Source organism: Leptinotarsa decemlineata, unplaced genomic scaffold (assembly GCF_025532065.1).
Source record: "Leptinotarsa decemlineata unplaced genomic scaffold, Ldec_3_MD MMD2_P_RNA_scaffold_12, whole genome shotgun sequence".
Lineage (NCBI taxonomy): Eukaryota > Metazoa > Arthropoda > Insecta > Coleoptera > Chrysomelidae > Leptinotarsa > Leptinotarsa decemlineata.
The window spans coordinates 8,923,450-8,945,718 of NW_027412526.1; the positions used below are offsets into that span (position 1 = coordinate 8,923,450).

Here is a 22,269-nt window from a genome sequence, read left to right on the forward strand (position 1 = left end):
ATTTTTTAGCTGAGAGACCCTGTTAATCCATTTTACCATATATATATATATATATATATATATATATATATATATATATATATATATATATATATATATATATATATATATATATATATATATATATATATATATATTAAACAGACGGTAAAAATTTAAGGGACTTTTCTAGGGATATTTTGTCCTATGATGATTTTTGATAGGACGCTTTGTTTCAAATATACAGAGCGAAAAAGAATTTCGACAATAACAATTTATTATCAAAAATTAGATGTAATATTTCTTTATCTACAAGAACTGTTCAAAATTACTACCCCTTCTCTCGGATACAAGAATCCAATCTCCTCCCCATCGACTCCTCCCGAACTCTTTTAAAAATACCAGGATCGTTTCGAATTGCGTTACACCCAGCAATTATCCGATTTCTCAAATCATTCACATCCTCCAATGGAGTAGTATAAACTAACGCCTTTAGATTTTGTATTACTTGTTAAGTCCAGTGTAGTACGGTATACTTTTATTTCGACTTCGAATCAAAGCGCCCTATCGAAAATTATTAGGGGACAAAATGCCCTTAGAAAAGTCCAAGGAAGAGTCCCTTAATTTTTTTTCGCATGTTCAATAAACACCCTGTATGAATCTGCAGACCCCGGTCAACATATCTGGCATGTAGCTTCAACATCTGTGAAGGCTCAATTCTTTAATATAATAAATGTTTGATACGAAAAAAGTACTCACTGTTGGTGAAATGCACTCCTTTGGCGTGCTGGGGATCAACTGGGTCTCATCCTGTGCCAGAGGAGCCACGGCCGTCTGCGGCTGGAACTGCTGCTCGTCCGCCGGGATTAGCCCCAGCAGCCGCCTCTGGGAGGAAGGGGAACCAGGAGGACCTTCGTTCGTTGGAAGACAAGGCAGAGTGGAAGAGTTACTGCGTCGATGTCGGTTCGGAAAATGTTCAAAATTTCGATAACACCCCGTGCCGGTCTGCGCTGGGTTTCGACCCCCCGCGATCGACTCCCCTTCAGTACTGTTGCCGTCGGCGTGCGACATATTGTGCCCTATCGACACAGAGTCGTCAGCTTAGACGTCGCGCCATGCAAGTTGGCCGTGCACGTTACAGTCAGAAACGAAGAAAGCTTTTAGGAAACTGAAAGGACGGTCGTGTGCAAGAGTGCGCTGAATGTTTTTTTGTTTAATGCGGATCAACTCAACAGAAGCGAACAACATGCGTCTTCGAGAACGAACAAGGAACTTAGGAATTTCTGCGGTTGTCTTCGTTTTCACCGATAAGGGCGCACTTTTCACCTGTTGAGAAGACAGCGTCTTAGCACAGGTGTAAAACAAAGACTTGCAAACTAGAACTAGGGCAGTTTTCAGATATTTATGTTTGATAGTTTCGGAGTTTACATGTCTTGTGCTTTTCCGATAATATTTTTTTTAATATCAATAGCAGAGAAAACTTTAGTTGAATTTCTGAGATTGCGAAATGTTAAAAGCATTTCACTAACGGTGAAAAATACGATGTTGGTTTGATTTAACGAAAAAGTGTACTTTTCAGGATCCAGTTGAATTATGTTGAGAAATCCAAACTATCGTGAGGCGTCCTCGAAATAACCGAGACAAATTGAAATCGTTAATTCTGATTATACTACTCTGGTACCTTATTCATAATACATATCCAGTGGTCCAACGAAAAGTATGCACCTTGCTTTTCTCCTTTTTTTGTTACTTAACGCAAAAATGCTCGGACAGGTTAATTTTGCTTTTGAGGGGGACACATTTTAGAAGTATTTTTCTACCTGTGCCTTTAACTCCTTAGCGAGGGTGAGTAACAACCCTAAAATTTTAAATGGAAAGTGGGGTCGAGTGATATTTCATTTGAAAGGGCAAAAAATTCTCTTTCCAATGATACCTGATTTGTTGTTTTTACTTGAACAGTAAACAGCAAGAACATTTACTCGATATTTTTGGTGTTGATGAAAATTCGGAAAAACGGCATTTTTATCACTACTACATTCCTCATTTTCTCTCGTGCGTTTTTTGGTTCAAATAACAACAGCAGATAAGTGTACAAAAAGAATTCAGGCAAATGTTCATTGATTCAGTTCGGTTGCTTTTGAAATTATTTCAACTTTACTGTAAAAATGGTATATTCCATTCCTGAACGAGTTGAAATTGTTAAACTTTATTATCAACATAATAGTTGTGCTAGACTTACTGCTCGTCTCTTTAATAACAGTCATACCGGAAAAAATGTGAATGATTCGTACGTTGCCAAGTTAGTCCAAAAGTTTGTCGATACCGGATCTGTCTTTAATGTGAAACACCAGCCACGGAAACCTATCAGAAATAAAGCAGTGGAAGTCGCTGTTTTGGGACATGTTGAATTGGATCATACTCAAAGTACCCGTCAGCTTGCTGCAGCCTCAGGTGTCCCCGTTCGTCAATAATAAGGATATCAAAAGCCTATAAATTTCATCCTTACAAAATTAAATTAGTACAGGAACTCAATGAAGATGATCCTGATAGAAGGCTGCAATTTTGTGAACAACTGAGCCAGCTACTAATTGATGATCCGCACCTATCATTCAACACGTGCTTTCCCGATGAGAGTACATTTTTTTCAATGGAGCTGTGAATAGGCATAATTGCCGTTACTGGGATGACAGTAACCCACACTTATTCCGAAAGGTCCATACCCAGTACCCTCAAAAAATCAATGTCTGGTGTGGCTTATTAGGTAGTCATATCGTAGGGCCACTTTTTATTCCTGGGAATTTAACTGGTGAGATCTACCTGAACATGCTTGAAGATACAGTTGATCCTCTCATAACAGAAATAATTGAAAATGACCAAAATCATAATAATGATCGGCTTCATTTCCAGCAAGATGGAGCTCCTCCTCACTATGTTGCTCCGGTAAGAGAGTTTTTAGATGACCGGTTTCCTGAACGGTGGATTGGAAGGAGAGGCCCCATCGAATGGCCTGCCAGGTCACCTGATTTATCGCCTTTAGACTTTTTCCTTTGGGGACACTTGAAAAATAAATGTTTTGCTACGCAGCCCGAGTCCATAGAAGATCTTCGCCAACGAATTACAGCAGAAGAGTGCAGAAGTATAACACCTGATATACTACAGAATGTTAGGAATAGATTTGAATAAAATCTGCATTATTGTATGGAAGCAAATGGGTCACATTTTCAGCACTTGCTGAAATATGATTCTACTAAGTCAATTACACATTTCAAAGTACTGGGTTGTAGTTGTTTTTCTTCATAATACCTACATGTTTCAGTGAAATACAACAAATTAGGTATTATTCGAAAGATAATTTTGTGCCCTTTCAAATGATACATCACTCGACCCCACTTTCTATTTAAAATTTTAGGGTTGTTACTCACCCTCGCTAGGGGGTTGAAGGCACAGGTAGAAAAATACATCTAAAATGTGTCCCCCTCAAAAGCAAAATTGACCTGTCCGAGCATTTTTGCGTTGAGTTACAAAAAACGGAGAAAAGCAAGGTGCATACTTTTCGTTGGACCACTCTGTATGAGAAGATGTACATATATTTTTGATCGAACCTCATTTGGAGCCACCCTCATCAATTTTATTTGAATACGGACCTGTCTTTTTCAACAAATTATGATGCCTGTCTCAATCCTGCATTTACTTCTGTACCACTTACAACTTTTCTACGACGTTTCACTTCGAAAAATATCATCATAACTGAGTTGATTGTATTTGAAATTTATTATTTGAGTGAGTACTTGATTTGTATAACCAAGTGAAAAATTGAATTAGCCGCCCTCATTACACAACACAACAAAGTTTTTGTTTCGGGGTTGAAATTAGATGATTTTAATGTATTTCCACGTGTTAAAACCGAAAGTGACCATAAAAATTATATATTAGCTCTTGTTTTCAAGATATAGTATCATTATATTATGTATATATGTATATTGAGTTTTCAACAAATGAAATATTTCATCACCAACAGTTGGTACACATGTTTGTTTACATAACACCCCTCTCATCAGCTGTTCTTAAGTAGTAAACATAACCTATGTGAGTTTGTCAATTGTACGCACGTGGTTGCTATTGAAATTATCGTGTGAAGTTGATTTTTAAATTAATTTAAGTGCTGATCTGAAATGCCTCGAAAGTGTGTGAATTCTGTCGATAGCTTTTGCTATATATGTGGCGAAATAACATTTAAGGCTCAGAAACGTAAAATGACACCTATCGTTAAGACAGCCTATGAACATTATTATGGTGTGAAAGTTGGGGACCAAGATAAATCATGGTCTCCTCATATATGTTGTAATTCTTGTTTCGTCATATTGCGAGAGTGGCTGAAAAATAAAAACCGGGCAATGGCTTTTGCAGTACCTATGGTTTGGCGTGAGCCTACCAATCATACAGACGACTGTTATTTCTGCTTAACTCCTCCCATTAAGCAAGGTTTATCTATGAAGAAAAGAGGAACGGTTAAATACCCTAATCTCCCATCTGCTCTTCGGCCTGTACCACACTCAGACAATTTGCCAGTCCCTTCTCCACCCCAAAACTATGAAATTTTAGAGGAAGGTGATGAAGACTGTTTAGAAGGAGCAACCCATCCTTCTACATCCTATGACCCTGATTTTGAGGTAAGCGATAGGTCTAGTGATCCGCACAGAATTAGTCAAACAGAGTTGAGTGACCTTATAAGAGATCTTCGCTTGTCTAAGGAAAAGGCTGAGCTGTTAGGGTCAAGACTACAACAGTGGAATCTTCTAAAACATGATGTGAAAATATCTCAGTACAGACAGCGTCAAAAAGATTTGCTTCCTTTTTTTTGAGAAAAAAGAAAACCTCGTAGTTTGTTCTGATGTTAATGGTTTGATGGACTGCTTGAATTTGGATAAAACTCCATCTGAATGGAGACTGTTTATAGACAGACAGACAGACAAGAGATGTTTGCGTCTCCGATCAGGCTCTTTTCTGGATGTTCAAGCCCACCAGGAAAATACAGCAAAGCCTGAGATCTGCGAAAGACAAAAGAGAGTCACTCTCAGCTGCGTGGGTATACCGTATACCATACACTTGCGGAAAAGTTTATATCGGTACCACCAAACGATCCATGGGTACAATGCTGAATGAACATCGGAGAAACTGTAGATTCGGTCAAATAGAAAAATCGGCAGTAGCGGAACACTCGTTTAGTGAAGGATATCATACGATACTATTAGAAGATGTGAAACTACTTGCACCCGATCATGGATACCACAGTCGGCTTGTACGGGAAGCCATAGAAATCCATGAACATACAGAAAACTACAACAGAAAAGAAGAAGCGATAACGCTTGACCGGATTTGAAATCCCATACTAAAAGATGATAGGGTGGCAGCAGTGCAACGGAATGTAACAGGTAATAACACTTCGGTCAAAGATGCTGAGGTGGCAGCAGTGCAAAGCAATGTAACAGGTAATAACACTTCGGCCAAAGATGCTGAGGTGGCAGAAGTGCAAGGCAATGTAACAGGTAATTACACTTCGGCCAATAACAACGAACCAATCAGAAAGGCGGGCTACCTGAATACAGCTTACGAACTAGAAATCACGAGTCACTGGTGAACCATCAGAATGAATAGACCTCTGAAGAAGCCAGTCACTCGTGCTGGCGAAACGTTAGGATACAGTTCCAAACCACGACGGCCTTCAAACCCGAACGAAGATCGTAACGCTGAAGTGTTTCAAGCTTTTGAGAAGCAGCCTTTGCAATTCCAGCGACAGCGAAAATCGATGCCTGGGTTCATGTGGCATTGGATTGAACCTGATTAATTTCACTCCAATTCGGGATAACCTCTAGATCCTCATTGAGATATGCAACCTCCTGCTGCCAGTGAAGATGTGCTTTCGCAGTCGATGTCCTGGAATCCAAATGGAATGACGAGACAAATGTGCTGCCGTCAGCGAAGCAATATATTGGATTCTTGTTGTTTTCCAATATGTCGTTGATATACAATTGAGTTGGAGACAATATGGATCTCTGAGGTCGACCAGCGTTGATGGTAAAGGTATTCGAGATATATCTATTGACGACTACTTGCAGGAAATGTATTTTCAGAAAGGTGGAGAGCCATATACAAAAATTATCCGACAAGACATAGCATCGAAGTTTGGCCAGCAAGCCCTCATGCCATCTACGGTCAAAGGCCTTAAACATATCCAGCGCAATAGCTCTTGACTCTCCATGTTTCTCGACTGAGTTATTCCAAATAGGGGTAACATACGATATAATAGGTAATATTATTTTCCTGAATAAAAAAAAAACACGATAAAGTTTGCTATGCATTGATAAACGCAGAATTAAAAGAGGCGTCAGAATTTGCTTGAAAAATTCGGGTCCGTATTTGAAAAAACAATTATGAGGGTGGAAGTTCAATCAAAATTGCCTCTACATTTTTTTTCCATACTGTGTGTAAACAGAGCTGAAAAAACAAAATCAATGTTTCAAATTTTTTTGATTACATCGAGAACGGCTCAAGATATATTGTTTTCGAATGGTTTTATTTCTCTTGCCCTGTTTATTTGTTTGGGTTAAATTTAGTAATTGAAGTTTGACCCCCTTCCTGTTGATTGATTGATCTGATAGAAATTTGGTACTCACATTTAGTTTTGATGACTATACAATTAAATAAATTCTGTATCACCGTAAATCCAAAATGGCTACAGCTACAAAATGGCGGATTACATATTGTTTCACAACTACCTCAATATGGATATCAAATCACAAAGCTAGTAGAATAGTACCTAGTACACTGCAAATGATGCAAATACAAGATAGCCGCAGCTACAAAATCACGGATTACATATTACTCTGTATTACTGAGGCACTAAATGAATGGAATATAATAGGAAGAATGCAGTAACGAAATTAGGAACTGAAAACTCGAAAATAAAATTATCGAAAAAAATACTTTCGTTAAACGGTTTCATTTGAAAAAAATGACGTAGATAGTGTACTAAATCTGAAATATAATTCAGAAGGTCCTAGGTAGCAGTTATCACACCACTCTCCTCAACAATCTACGGTATTAATCAGATAAAAAAATAATAGAATCGTTGGGCGTAGTATTTACATATTTACTCAAGTTACGCTACGCCCAACGATGTTATCATCCTTTAATCTGATTAATACCGTGGATTGCTGAGAAGAATTGTGTGATGACTGCTACCTAGGACCTTACAAATTATTTTTGTTTCTAGTACATTATCTACATCATAATTTTTTTTCAATAAAACCGTTTAACATATTTTTTTTTACTCATTTTATTCGAACATTATTTCATCACATACTAAAAATCGCTTTTTTGTATGATTCAACAAACATCATATCTTCTACCGTTACCAAGATAGCAATAGTGTGCACATGAATTTTCGCCACCCGGTATATGGCGATTCATGAAGAGGGCTTGTTGGACGTATTTTGAAATGTAGGGAAAAAAGAAATCTGAAAATTCAAAAGTGAAAGCAATAAGTGATGATCTATTAGTAAGTAATATTTTCAAATGACCTTCACCGTTGGAAACAGCTTTTTGTTTTGAATAGGACACCCTGTATCTTCGTGAATTTTTTATCATTTTTCTTTATGTAAATTGAAATTTTAAGTTGGACACTCTCATTGAATATTTTTGTTACAAATAATCCTCCCAAAAAATTTGAAAGGAAATATTCTTCTCACAGTTTGTCCATCAAACTCCATACAGGGTGACTTTCTGCGAAGAGCGTCAACAAATATTGCAAGACGTATAAGAGAGAAGTTTATGAAAATTTGACAGTAATAAATGGCCTGATTACGAACCTACAATAAGGGTAATATTTGAGTTGGTTAAGTTGAGCAATAATAATTTCTGAAATTTAGTAATTTTCCAATAATTTTTCAAGTGTTCCTTACCTTTGAGTTGTATCTGTGCTTTGTTTTTCAAGTATTGTGACTTGAATTTCTGAATCTAGATCTAGATCTCGTGGTTTGCGAAATTATTGAAACATATCTTTTTCGTATCCAAAGTTCTCAAATACCCTGTGTATGTCTGGTGAATTTTCACTATATTTTGTTTTCTTACTGAAAATTGATAGTAAAACATACATAACAATTCGAAAAAGCACTGAACGTCGAGTTACTAGGTTTTTATCACCTGCTTATGATTTTTTTAAATTCTGAGAACTGGCCTAGAGAGATTCATAGAGTGATAGTTCTTGTCCAATTAAAAACATGTAAAATATAGCTACAGTTTTCATAAAGAATATAATTTCTCACCAAAGGCAAGGCGCCAATTAAGGAAGCCTTGAAGTACACGCTTGTAATTCGAGCTTAGAAAGAAAAACAAGTGAAGCGAGCATAACGAATACATGGATAGACTGAGAAAGCAAGTGTATAATTAATGTCTAGTGAGTGCAGCGACTCCTTGCATTCTTGTTTCATAGTGTGAATTTGTTTAAGACCGAAAAGTAACAGAAATAATGCCAACTTTTGTGTTTTGAAGTTTGGAGGAGAAATGAGTTGAATAGCAGTGATCGTCTGATGTCAAAATGAAAATCTGCACGTTTTTAAAAACTCAATTTGAATTTGAATAGGGTTTCGAAGTTTTGAGCCTTGGAATAATAGCAACTGTTTGAAACTTTACGAACTCAAAACATCTACTTTAATATTATAAACATTGGATTATAAAAAAAAAAAACAATTTTTACTATTCAGTTGGTACTCCAAAAAAGCAACTTATTTTCAATAGGAGTACCAAGTTAATTTCAAACGAGGAATGAAAAATTAAGTATATAATACAAAAAGTTACAAATCATGCAATGTAGCAGTACTGACACAAAGATTACAGTATTATCAAAAGTAATTGCTGATTTTCTGGGAAAGGCCCCACTCACTATCCACACAGTGGAATCCACAATACCGGAAATTACTTTTCGACAGCGTCTAGTCAGGCGAATTTTGAAACAGCTAAATATCAGTAAGGCGTCTGGTCCTGATGAAGTGCCTTTCATCGTACTTAAAAAGTACGCAAATGAACTCGCACCAGTATTTTGCAGATGTTTCAACCTGTCTCACAAGAAAGGGGTTTTTCCTTTTTGTTGGAAGATTGCTTGCGTTCAACTTATTCCCATAAAGGGCAAGAAAAATCTTCCAAATAACTGAAGATCAGTCGCTTTGCTATCAGTGATATCAAAAATCATGGACAAAGCCATAAACCACCATATTCTCAAATATTTGGAAGGCGTCAACATCTTGAGCGATCACCAATATGGCTTTCAGAAACAAATATCATCAGGAGACCTTCTATCGTAAGTCACCTATATTTGGAATAACGCAATCCAGAAACATGGCTGTTGCGATTGATATTTCTGAGGCCTTTGACCGTGTGTGGCATGGGGGTTTGCTGTGTAAGGCTCTCCAGCTTCCTGAAAGAACGTTCCCTGCAAGTGGCCGTCGATGGATATCTTCCGAAATCTTTCACCATCAACGCTGGTGTTCCCCAGTAATCCATATCGTCTCTAACCCTCTTTTTATTGTATGATAACGACTCCCTGGACAAAACTAAGGATCCATTTTATTGCTTTGCTGATGACAGCACACTTGTCTCGTCATTTCATTTGGATTCCAGGACATCGGCTGCGGAGGCACATCTTCACCGGGAGCAGGAGGTTGCATATCTTAATGAGGATCTAGAAGTGACTTCGAATTGGGATAAAGTAACTAGGTTCAATTAAATACCACAAAAACCCAGGCATCGCTTTTCTCCAAGAAGATAAATTTCTTCGAACTGGATACAATAATGTCAGGTCAGAAAATTCCGCTTGCTGCTTCGATAAGTCTGTTGGGGGTTGAAATGGACACTAATATGTTTTGGCACAATCATGTCTCTGGAATTGCAAAGGCTGCTTCTCAGAAGCTTGGTACATTGTTTGGAACCAAAAAACTATACACACTCTGTATCTGTAGAGTAGGGAGGGTGAGTGTTAGGCCCACAGCACTCAGGCCACATGTGACCCATTGTACATCATCCCGAAGAGTTGTCCTCCTAGGTCATCGTCCATCATGTCCTTTCCAGGAAGGTGGACAGGTCACTCGGAGACATTTTCTTTATATCGGCAGGTGTAGGCCAAGACTCGCCGAACACACACTCTCTTATTGACGATAACTCCGGGTACTCGCACAGGACATGCCTGACAGTCTCATCTTCCTGTTCACACATCCTGCATAGAGGTATGTCCACTAGCCCCATATTATGGAGGTGTTTCCTCAGTTGACAGTGGCTAGTCAGAAATCCTACTGTTAAGCGCAGATATTTCCTGGTTATCGCCAGATATTTCTTCGACGCCAACTTCCCAGGTTCGCCCAAGGTCGCCAAGATTACATCCTTTGATTTCATCCCATCTCTTCAAGGATTGAGCATGGGTGTAACATTTGACTAGTTCCGCAATTGTCGAAGTCATCAGGCCGTAGGTGCCACTGGGTCCTAAAATTCTTAGTCCAGCCGCTTCCTTGGCTTAAGAGTCGGCAATACGATTACCTCTACTCCTGTCGTGCCCTTCAACCCACCTCAGGATGATGTTATTATCTACCGAGGCTTTGGCTAAATCTTGGTGACACTCTAGTACTAGCCCTGAGGTTATACGTTGTCTGTTCAAGGCTAATAGGGCTTGTCTGCTGTTAGTGCAGATTGTTATATTTTTGGCAGAAATTCCTTCCTTGGTTATTTCTTTTGTGGCGATTGGGATACCAGCCAGTTCTGTTTGGACCACGCTGGTATTTCTTCCTATTCCCCACTCAATCCTTAGGCTTAGCGATTTGGAGTACACTCCACATCCTGAGCCTTCTTTGGTTCTTGAGCCGTCTGTATATATGCGTATTGTATTTGACTCTGTGTTCTGCTTAATTTGTATTTTGTAGGGTTAATTTAACACAAACCTGGGTTCAATTGCATTACTTGTTGCCTGCAGCAGAGGTTGCATTGACCCATTCCTACTTCGAAGTTTACACCAGCCGTGCGCAATCGTACCATGGTCATTAACTATACACACTTTAGCAACTTTTGATACGTTATAAAGGTCAGATCAGACCCTGTTTGGAGTATTGTTCTCATATATGGAGCTCTACCCCCAAACATACCCTGAAGTTGCTGGATTTCATCCAGAAATGAGCCATCCGCCTGATTGGAGACCCGAACATCACGTGCAACCTTGATAGCCTGGAACATCGAAAAAAGGTTGGAGATTTGTCTCTCTTCTATAGATACTTCCACGGAAGGTGTTCAAGTGACTTGGTACATTTGATTCTACCAAGAGCGGTACACAACCCAAATACGCGTCGGACAGTGGCTGCTCGTTTTTGGGGTTCAACTCAGTACACCTTGCCCTTCACTGTTTAAAAACTCTTTCATCTGGAGAACTGCGTTTATATGAAATAAACTTCCTGAGAACGTTTTTCCAAATGGATTTAATCTCCAGCGATTCAAATCCAATGTGAATCACTACTTTCGCACAGGCACCGCTCTGAGAGAGCTTCAAGAATATTCCTGTAGTGCTTGTGTTTTGTCCTTAAAAAATCGCAATGTTCACAGATTTTATTGAAGCCACTGCACATAAAATTCAACGGTGATCGTAGCATAACATTTGTGCGTGATGCTTCGCAATTGAACTTCCGGTTGTGTCGATCTCCGCTTCTTGCTACTAAGAAATTGATCTCGAGTAAAAGAACCGTACTGTCAATATTGTTGTTAAGTAATTCATGCAGGAATTTTATACCAAGGATAACTTTCCTATTTTCCAAAGATTCCATATCAAATCGTGCTAACAAAATGTTATGATCAATGCCTACTTCCTAAATAGAAGTAGGCAAAAACATCTCTCCTTGCAACATCATATATGTGATCGATAGAAGAGTCAAACTCCGCTTAGCAAAGTCAGTCTGCTCGAAAACTAAGCTTTGACATGGTCATTGGCATGAACCTTGGGGATTGTGGATATCTTGAATAGGAGAAGTTTTAGTGACCATGCTTACAAATGTTCAGGATTGTAATTTAAGGTAAGTTGGGCCCATCTTCACGTGGTTCAGCCTATTACCATTGATAGAACAGCCCACTGATAGTTGACTATATCACGAATGATTTCTTTCTGGGTTCTGCTTCTGAACTGACGGATTAATTGCGTTTTTCCAGGTATGACAGTAAGGAAAGGAATATTGATTGTGTTCTTCACCATTAAATATTCTAGTTGATATATTAATGATGTCCTCCAATAATAATTGATAGAAGCCCTTGCATGAAGTGTGTTTGAAACTTTCTTAATATAAAAAGTTCAATCTTTTGGCAGTTCATATTTGTCACAGAACAAACACCATTGAAAGAAAAAAATGAACTATTGGAAAATGGGGAACATTTATTGAACACGAAAGATTTGTAGTTTTCAGTGTTTTTTGTAAAATTCTGAACAGATCCAAGAAAAAAATGTTTTATTTGCGTGCTACGTTTCACTGAAATATCCAGTATCTTCAATTAAATTATCTAAATGAACATTTCGTTCGGGCCAGTCTCAACTCACCTACATTGTAAGTTAATGGACTGAAACCTATCAAAAATGACCGCTCCCCTGGCTAATATCACGAAGGGCGTTGGATTATATCCGTCAGGTGTCATTGCAGGATTATTCACAGAAGCAATTCCTGCATATCCTTTGGCGATGCAACTGCCGATATCGATTTTCAATTATTGGAACGGGCACATTTGCAGACCGGTTTCGGGCTAATAAGATTCTCGTCATAATTAAAAATCAGAGGTGCATTCCTCGAACAAGGCTGAAACGAACGACAAACAACAATTTGTCATCGCTCCATCTGCCCGTGAAAGAGGTGCTCAAGATCCGCATATCCAAATCGCCCAGTTCCTCGTATAAGGGACATAACGGAAGTGTCATAATAGAAAGATATTTACTTGAAACTTCAGCAGTGTTTACTATAAAATTTATAATCATCTGTGGGAAGACATATATAGACATCATTGGCATTTTCATTAAATAATGAAGATGGAAAACTTCCTGTCAATCATTTTTGGTTTCGATAAAAATTTAAACATGCTTATTTCTGTTTCTCGGTAGATTTCCGCAGAGACAAGAACTATCATCTCTATGAGCACACAAGAATAAATAAGTATGAGCGTTCAACAATAAAAATAAGCTCAGATATATAAGGAAATGAAAAATTACGTATTTGAAAGCGTGCTGACTCACCTGTATCCACTATCACATCTATCAGATCCATGCTCTTCGCAAAAGCGTCCCTAAGATTAATGTGATGGAATGATACTATGCTGCCCTCTCGCTTGGCCCTTTCCAGCGCCTCCCGACGTTTCAGCGCCTTCTCCCTCCTCATTTGGTTCTTGTAGAACTCGGCAAAATTATTAACAATGATGGGAATGGGCAACGCAATTACCAAAACGCCGCATATACAACATACGCTTCCTATTACCTTCCCCAAAGGGGTGGTGGGATAGATGTCACCATAACCCACGGTGGTCATGGTGATACCGGCCCACCAGAAAGTCTCTGGAATGCTAATGAACTTTGTGCCCGCCTCTTCCTTCTCCGCGAAGTAGGCCAGGCTGGAGAAAATGAGGACCCCCATCGCGAGGAAGAGCATCAGCAGGCCTAGTTCTTTGTAGGAGTTACGCAGAGTGAACCCTAGCGATTGCAACCCGGTGGAATGTCGAGCAAGCTTGAGGATGCGCAGTATCCTCATGATTCGAAACACTTGAACTACGCGACGCACGTCCTGGAACTGGTCCGTGGCGTTCTTATTGGTTTCTAACAGGAACAGGGAAACGAAATAAGGCAATATGGCTAATAAATCTATTATGTTCAGGCCGCCCTTGAAAAACTTCCACTTGTTGGGCGACGCACTGAATCGCAAAATGTACTCCAGCGAAAACCAGGTGATGCAAACGGCCTCCACCATGGCCAGCTGAGGGTTGTCTTGGAAGTTACCCTTTTCGTCGTTATGCTGCATGCTTGGAATGGTGTTGAGTGTGAGTGCTATTGTTGACAATACGATAAATAAGATGGAAACGATGGCAATGACCTGGAAGATATCGACAGTGTCACTTCTTCGGTTCGGAGCCAGACATTCGTCTTTCGATTTGGATGGTGAGATTTCGGGAAGGTTTTGGGATACATCAATATGAAAGTGACCTCGTCGAAGTGGAATGTAATTATAATAATAAAACCAACTTCATTTTCCATTTTACATTATCATTTTTTCTAATTTGTGCGAGTAATGATGGGCGGAATTCAGCTTTTTTAAAAATGATACAAAACCTCATAAAGCGCCATATAACGGAAAAGTAGATAAATACAAAAAATTCTTACCATAGTTGTCGTGTTCTGTTTCATCAATAAAATCATTTTCAAATTTTCATTAAACTGATCTCTTTCAAACTGTCTATGCGATGTTTTCTTGTGATGTTATGAAATTGATATATTTTTTCAAGAATCAGTATGACCACCGAATTCTATACTTATTCTATGACCTGAATGTTTCTGCATAAACTGATCGTAATGATCAAAAATAACGTATTTTTATATCTATTCCAAACAATACAATGTGATAGATATTCTCCATAGATGATATTGGTCGTAGGACGTTAGCCGTTTTGCTTGACGTGGGTGGTTTGCTCCACCCACTTAATCGATCGCTGTGTGACCAGGTGGTTCGAACCACAAGGCCGAACGATCGATTTTCAAACAGATTTATGTGTCAATTTCAATGTTCAATGATTAATAGTAATCCAGACCTTTTTTTTATGATTACACTTACCGTTACCAAAAAAAATGCAAAACCCGATTTTATTAAATTCTGACCTTCAAGGACTTTTCATATTTTATTTATAACAGTGTATTTACGACTTGTAACAAATTTTAGGCTTTATACGAATCATACTAAGCTTACCATTTTTTCGCCTATTTTGATTACTGAGTATGCCGAGAATTCGTTCAAAACAAACATAGACAGTTTGAATGTTGTCATATTTCAATTGAAATCAATCAATGAACATTTGATTCTTTCTGGCAGTTTGGGAGTGATGAAATATACAGTGTGTTGATGAAATGAAGCGCACTACTTACATTCACGTCGAGAAATCCTTCAACTTGAAAAAATTGATGGTTCTAAACTGGTAATTACTTCTAATGTGTACTGCTTTAGTTGTACATCCATCGTTTATGAATATCCTTTTGGAATAGTTACAGTATCTCTTAGATTTTTTACGTCATTTCGACATTATCATTGGAACATTATCATTGGAAAAAAATCGAATTTAATTTTTATTATAATTTTTTTTGGCAAAGTATCACCTACGGATCATTACTATTTGGTTGTTTCAAAACTTTTGTCCGTTTTTATGAGTTTACTTTGAACTGTAATATTTGAATGAGTCCTGTGGGTTGGGCTAACTATCGGGCGCGTCCCCAGGTGGCGGCTAGGGGAACGGCCAGGGGACTGGGGGCCTGTCCGGGAAGCCAATGTGACCTTACGGACGGGGTCGCTGGACTCTTGGTCAGTGGCAGAAATAAGTAGGGTGAGGGGAACTAAAACTCCCCAAAAGCCTTTGCAAAAACATGCCACAGTGGACCAGCCTACCAAAGCTAAGGTGTAAGGAATCGTGCCGACAGCTGAATGGCCGCAGGGTGGTATGCGGTTACGAACAAAATACAAAAACAAAAACCAATCCCGAAGCTGGACAGAAGTGCTCACCTCAATCTATGTCGGTGGCTGGGGATGAACAGAAATGTCCATCCCAATCTACCGCTTGGAATGAGGATGGACATAGCAGATCACTTCGTGATGTAATGCAAAAGCCAAGGCGTAAGCGCATTTGCGGCGCCGAGGCCAAAAGGAGAATGACAGCGAAAGAGGCAGAAGTGGCAGCAACTATAAGTGCACCTTTCTCCTCCCCCACTCCACCTCCAACAGCAAGGGAACTTTCTGCGGTGGGCGCCAAGAGCTCCGTCTTGAATAATGGCAAGGAACCGGCTGCCCCTGCAGGAAAGCGCCCTCACTTGAGCACCTCCATAAAAGTCGAATTATTACGTCACCATAAAAATTAGGTGATCGGCATTAGATGGAGTCGACGAAGGGCTTTTTTGCCTGGTCCTGATTGGCGAAGATTCTACCTGTGAGAAAGTTATCGAAGTGCTTGATAAGATAGTCGTCGATTGGCTAGAGGTCTGGGAAGTATAGTGGGTGAGGCAGAACTTCGACGCTCAATTCGTTTAATTTTAGGACGGTGATATGTGGAACGTGAGGACAACATGCGTTATCGTGGAGCAGGATCGGACCTCTTCTGTTGTAGTGTAGGAAAAATAATAGAAAGTTTAGTTAAAATGCACCTCTGCCCCTTAGAAGCAGAATTTTGGAAAGTGTGGGGAAAATAATGGAAAGTGTAGTGAACATTTACCTCTGTCTGTTTGAAGGTGATTGACAATGTTTCATGATGAATTTCACTAGTTCGGACTTCCATTGTCTAATAAGTAAAATGATTTGAACTCCCTGAACATATGTTGCGTAGAGGTACGCAACATATGGAAACTTATCATCAACCGAAAAATGGCCAACTCCTGTCAAACGGTCATCTCCCACTGAACCAGTGAAGCGGAGGGGATAAGTGAAAGTACTCGAACTAACGTGGCTTGGAATGTCTTAACTTTTCTATTTAAATTTATTTGTATTTCTTTATTTTTTTGTTCAATCGTTTTAATTTTACTTGTATTTTATTTCACTATTATTTCATTTCAGATTATTTTTGGTTAATATAATTTTTATTTTCGGCTATTTATTTTTAATTCTTCTTTTTCAGTTGTTTCGGGGATTTCAAACCATTTTATATATTAGACAATGGAAGTCCGAACTAGTGAAATTCATTTACCTTTGTCGTCTGGAAACAGATTTTCCGCAAAGTATAGTGTAGTGGAAGCAGATTTTCGGAAAGTATAGGAAAATAAAGTGTGGTGAAAACTTACCTCTCTCTGTCCTTTGGGAGCAGATTTTCGGAAAGTGTAGGCAAAATAATGGAAAGTGTATTGAAAATTTACCGATTTCTCGTCATTAGAACTCTAGAGCGGGCAGCGGTGAGATGATAATCATATTATTCGATATATAAGGCTATTTCGGTGGATATTTCGAAATAACCGAGGAATGAAATTTCGCAAACTAACACCGAACATTATGTTCATTGCCAAATGCCTAGGTAATTTTTCTGGCTGTTTCAGCAACGCTCCAATTTGAATTCGTAGAGAAAAATTTGCCGAAAATTGACCAACGACATCATATAGTAATAAGCTGAAAAGTGGCGAAAAATTTTGAAACAACCAATAACGATTATCACCATGAAAGGTTCACAAACCGCGAGATATTATTCGCTTATGAAATATGTCTTTTATTCTGTACTGGATTTCCAAATTGAATATTTTCTGGCTCACAATACGTATTGTATACCTGCCGGAATGACTAACAATAAAGAAATGAATAAAATGAATGAAAAATCATGAAATGAACGTTAATAAATCAATGACAGCTTCAGTTGATGATAAACTTGCTACAAAGCATTTCAAATTCCACTGGAAAATTTATAATATCAAAGTGTTTTACTCTAAACCCATTTACATATTTCCGAATCAAACATTAATATTTCTCTCTAAAGAGGTCACCTTCATATTCAAATTACAGCCCAATAACGATCGTTCAGAAGGATTGAGATTCACGAAAAAAATGTAGGGAAAATATACCGAAATTCCGAAAGAACGTGTTCTTCGTATGGAAAACCCAGATTGTTCCTATATTCGTATCATCTGATACTCAATAAATACAGCGTTTCCAAAATACTCATTTTTTGTTCGTTCACACTGGAATAAGAACTCAAACAGAACAAGAGTTCATATTTTTCAAGTTTCATTTTGCTTCATTTCCTAAATTTTGTATGAAGCGGTCAAAAACTTTGTTTAATCCAGAAGATATAAAAATTGTTCAAAACATTTCTGTGAGAGGAACATGAATTGTGAAGTTTTGTAGAGCAGTGGAATCAATTCAGTTAACTATCGAAATTTTGTATTATTATTTCTGTACCTAAATAATGTTGTTCTCGAAAAGGAAAATCGGAAACAGAGGAAAAACTGCGTATAGCCTTAAATTTTGTCCATTTCTGAAGATGAAGGCAAATTTTAGCCTCCAAAACGTTGTGTAATTTCTTAGCTCTTTTTTTATAGGCAACATTCTTTAATACAAGTTACTGATGAATAGCACACTTCTGTTTGTGAAAAATACTTTGAATTCACGCAGTAACTTATCGGGGACTGAAAAGTTTGCTCTTTCTAAATGTGTAGAAAGAAAGGTGCAACGACTTGCATGTTTGGGAATGGCGGGAGCAATGAGAACTACCCCAACAGCCAAATTGGAGACACTCCTGAATCTACCTCCTTTACACTTTGTGCTAATGGGGGAGGCCAGGATGGGCCAATTGTGACTGGAAAACAAAGTATAAAAGATCGGATCGAACAGAAATTTCGGAACAAGTGGAGGATCACATATTGAATATGTGCATGGACCACATGACACCGAAGTACACCTTTAACACAAACTTCATGGCCAAAATCATAAGTCATGAGAAGTGGAAGATCATAAGTCATCCAGAAAACATGTTTGGAAAAAACACGTGGTATACAGATAGATCGAAGACCAACCATTGAACGGTAGCTGGAATATACCGAGCGGATAGAAATCTAAACTACAGCTATCCGCTAGGACTATACACATCCGTTTTTCAGGCGGAAGTGTATGCTATCTTGCAGTGTGCAAGGCTTATTAAATTGAGACCTCAAAGAAATGAGCGGATCAATATTTTTACAGACAGCAAGAGCTCACTAGGGGCTCTGACAAACCCGAAGGTGACATCAAAACTGGTCTGGGAATGCCATGAAGAACTGAATGAACTTGCAAATAGGAACAAATTAACTTTGTACTGGGTGCCAGGGCATTCAGGAATCACAGGTGATGATAAAGCTGTTGGATGCGCTAGACGCGGATCATCAACTTCATATATAGGTCCTGAACCAGCTCTGGGGGTACCAAAATCATTGCTACGAAACCAGATTAGGACATGGACCAATAAGAAGCACACAGAGTACTGGACAAAAGTACCTGGCAACAAACACAGTAGAACCTTCACTAGGGAACCGTCCGAGAAAAGAACCGAAGAACTACTTCAATATAGTAGGGATCAGCTCAAAATAATTAGAGGGTTACTAACTAGTCAGTGTCCGCTTAGAGGACACCTGAATAAAATGGAGCTGTACAACGGAGACCTCAGCTGTAGATTATGCAACGAAGGGATAGAAACAGCTCTGCACATCTTATGCGAATGTGAGGCACTAAATCACAGGAGGCAGGCAATATATAGACGTACAAAATTACGCCCAGAAGAATATGACGAACATCCAACACGGAACCTGTACAAACTAGAACAGGGAACGAGACTGATGGAATAGGTGTCATGAGAAGATGGGAGAATAAACGCAATAAGCCCAAGAGGCTGCAGTGTTTTCTGGAGACTTGGACTAAATGGACAAGTCAGACAGCTCCAAAAAAATGTGTAGAAATGAAAGGTGAAAATACCCAAAGGAGGTCGATAACTTTGATAATTTAAATATACATATTTGTTTTGAAAAAATCGATTTTGACCTAGCTTTCAACTGAGTTCAATGTCACAAAGGTGCAAGAAAGTTAGTCAGAAATCGATTAATGAAAAATGTTATAAAAATCAAATAATTTGAAGGAACAATAGGTTCAGGACAGTTATTGGGCTGACACCTAGCAGAAAACAACTACTCTCCTGTCTAATACCACGAAGGGCGTTGGATTATATCTGACAGTTGTCAGTGCAGGATTCTTCACTGAATCCTGCACTGCTGTTCCTGCATATGCTGTTGGTGATACATCTGCCGCAATAGATTGTCAAATATTGGAACACACTTGCAGACCGGTTTTGGGCAGTTTGGTCACTCGTCAGTGCAACATAGTGTCTATCATCAACATAAAGCCGATGATTTCCGATAATTGAAAAAATGTATTCATTCAGAGCATCATTCTTCGAACTAGGCTGAAGGGGACAACAAACAACAGTTTTGTCATCGCCCCATCTGCCTGTGAACGAGGTGACCGATCACATATCCGAAATTTGCCCAATTCCTTGTATGATAAAACTTTTCACATATAGTAAGTGGGCATACTTGATGACTGGCATTAATCAAATCATCTAAAGGAACAATCCAACGCACTTCGTGGCAATATCCAGAGAAGTAGTTGTTTTCTGATAGGTGTCAACCCAATAACCTACAGTGTAGGGAGTTGAGACGGGCCTGAACCTGTAGATGATTTGATTTATGCCAGTCTTCAAGTATATATGAAAAATGTTATAAATGAAATGAAAATGTTTTCGAGCCTTTCAAAATAACGAGTTTATGATCCATAATGATAGTATAAATGATCAACATGATAAAATGAATAATATCCATATCGATCAATTTTCTTTATATGAGTTATGGTGGAAACTATCAACATTTCTGAAACATCATAATATTTTGAAACAAATCAGGTTTGATTATTTTTATATCTTCACAATCCATCGTCGATTATAAACGCCCCATACAAGTGAAACCTTCTTTTCATCAATATCCATTGATGACATCCTTTTTTTTCAACAAAGCATGAATATTTTGAAAACAGCCCATTTTGATAGAGCTTTACGCAAACAAAAGTATTACAAACTACGTTGGGTGTCCCATTTAAAAGAAACGAGGTATTTTATTCAAAGTAAACAAGTTCTGAACAACTTCTATTCGATACCAGAAAAACGAAAAATTTTCAGATTTTCATTTCATCTAGTTACTTGAAAACCTATGTAAAACGAATATTGAGCTGTAACCTATAGAGCGTCCTGGGTAGGTTTTGGAATTATAGGGGTATATATGGTGAAAATGATTCTCCTAAAAAGGTATGTATAAATCCTAAGAAATAAACATACATATTTAACCAAACATAAAAGCCCAAAAATAATTTTAACCAACGTAAAAATCAACTATCCCATATGTTTGTGTACGGTTCGAAAATGAAGTATCTAATTGTGTATGTGGGGGAGTGAGTTCAAGGGAAAATGTTTTCAATGATCAAATAGTTGAATTGAAAAACTTACTTATACGAAATCATGAAATTTCGATTTTCAATCTGTTTCAGAATCATTTCAGTTGATGTTGAAGTAAAAAATTTTTCAATTGATTGCCCCAAGGTACCAAATTCAAAATCAGTGAAGAGAACTAATAAAAATCAAAAATATTAAATGAAGTATCTCCTTTTTGACATCCATTCTATAGATATACAGGGTGTTTCAACAAAAATTTGACCTCCCCTGTAAAATTGCAAAGAATTTCATTTCTAGGGGGACTTATTCTGATATGAAAATCATACCCCACCATTTTTTCCAATGGCATGGGAGGTCCAGTAATTCATCATTTGAAAGGTCTTTTGTTTTTTGCCCAAGTCGGAATTCATAGTAAATAATATGTCTGCTAAAAGTGGACTAAGGGGTGAGACCATTGATAAACCTGAATCATGTTTATAAAATTTGTTGTTGAACTGTAGGTAACTTTGAATTAGGCACACATCGAAAGCTGTTGAAATTTCAAAGGAAGTCATATGGTCTACTTTGATTTGATCTGATATATTTAAAATGAGGGGCTCACATGAGGGGCTCACATTCGTTGTACGATATGTTGAAGATCAAGCCAAAGTAGACCATATCACTTCCTTTGAAATTTCAACAGATTTTGATGTGTGTATAAATCAGAGTTACCTACAGTTCAACAACAAATTTTATAAACAGGATTCAGGTTTATCAATGAGATCACCCCTTAGTCCACTTTTACCAGACATATTTATGAACAGCTTGGAGACCAGTATAGTGAATTCCGACCTGGGTAAAAAACATATTCATTTTTGGTACAGATATGTAGACGACATTCTCGCCTGTTTCAGAGGTACTACACGACAGCTGAACCAGTTTATGACATTCATAAATAATCCCAATAGCAACATTCATTTCACATTCGATAGAGATAGAGAAACAGATAAATTTCTCAGACCTGACTATTACACACAATCAGAATAAACTTCAGTTCAATGT

The 22,269-nt window shown here is 38.2% G+C and overlaps 1 protein-coding gene across 6 annotated transcripts in view; it reads right to left on the reverse strand.

The window, feature by feature from the left end:
• Window positions 1-22,269, reverse strand: part of Shab (Shaker cognate b) — a 229,924-nt gene that overhangs the window by 63,405 nt on the left and 144,250 nt on the right. For all 6 annotated transcript variants that reach the window (XM_074173707.1, XM_074173723.1, XM_074173714.1 and 3 more), the window contains exons 4-5: window positions 13,277-14,123; window positions 739-1,058 (exon numbers count right to left, since the gene is read on the reverse strand). In XM_074173707.1, the coding sequence (XP_074029808.1) occupies window positions 739-1,058; window positions 13,277-14,123 (1,167 nt within the window). The remainder of the gene's footprint in view (window positions 1-738; window positions 1,059-13,276; window positions 14,124-22,269) is intronic.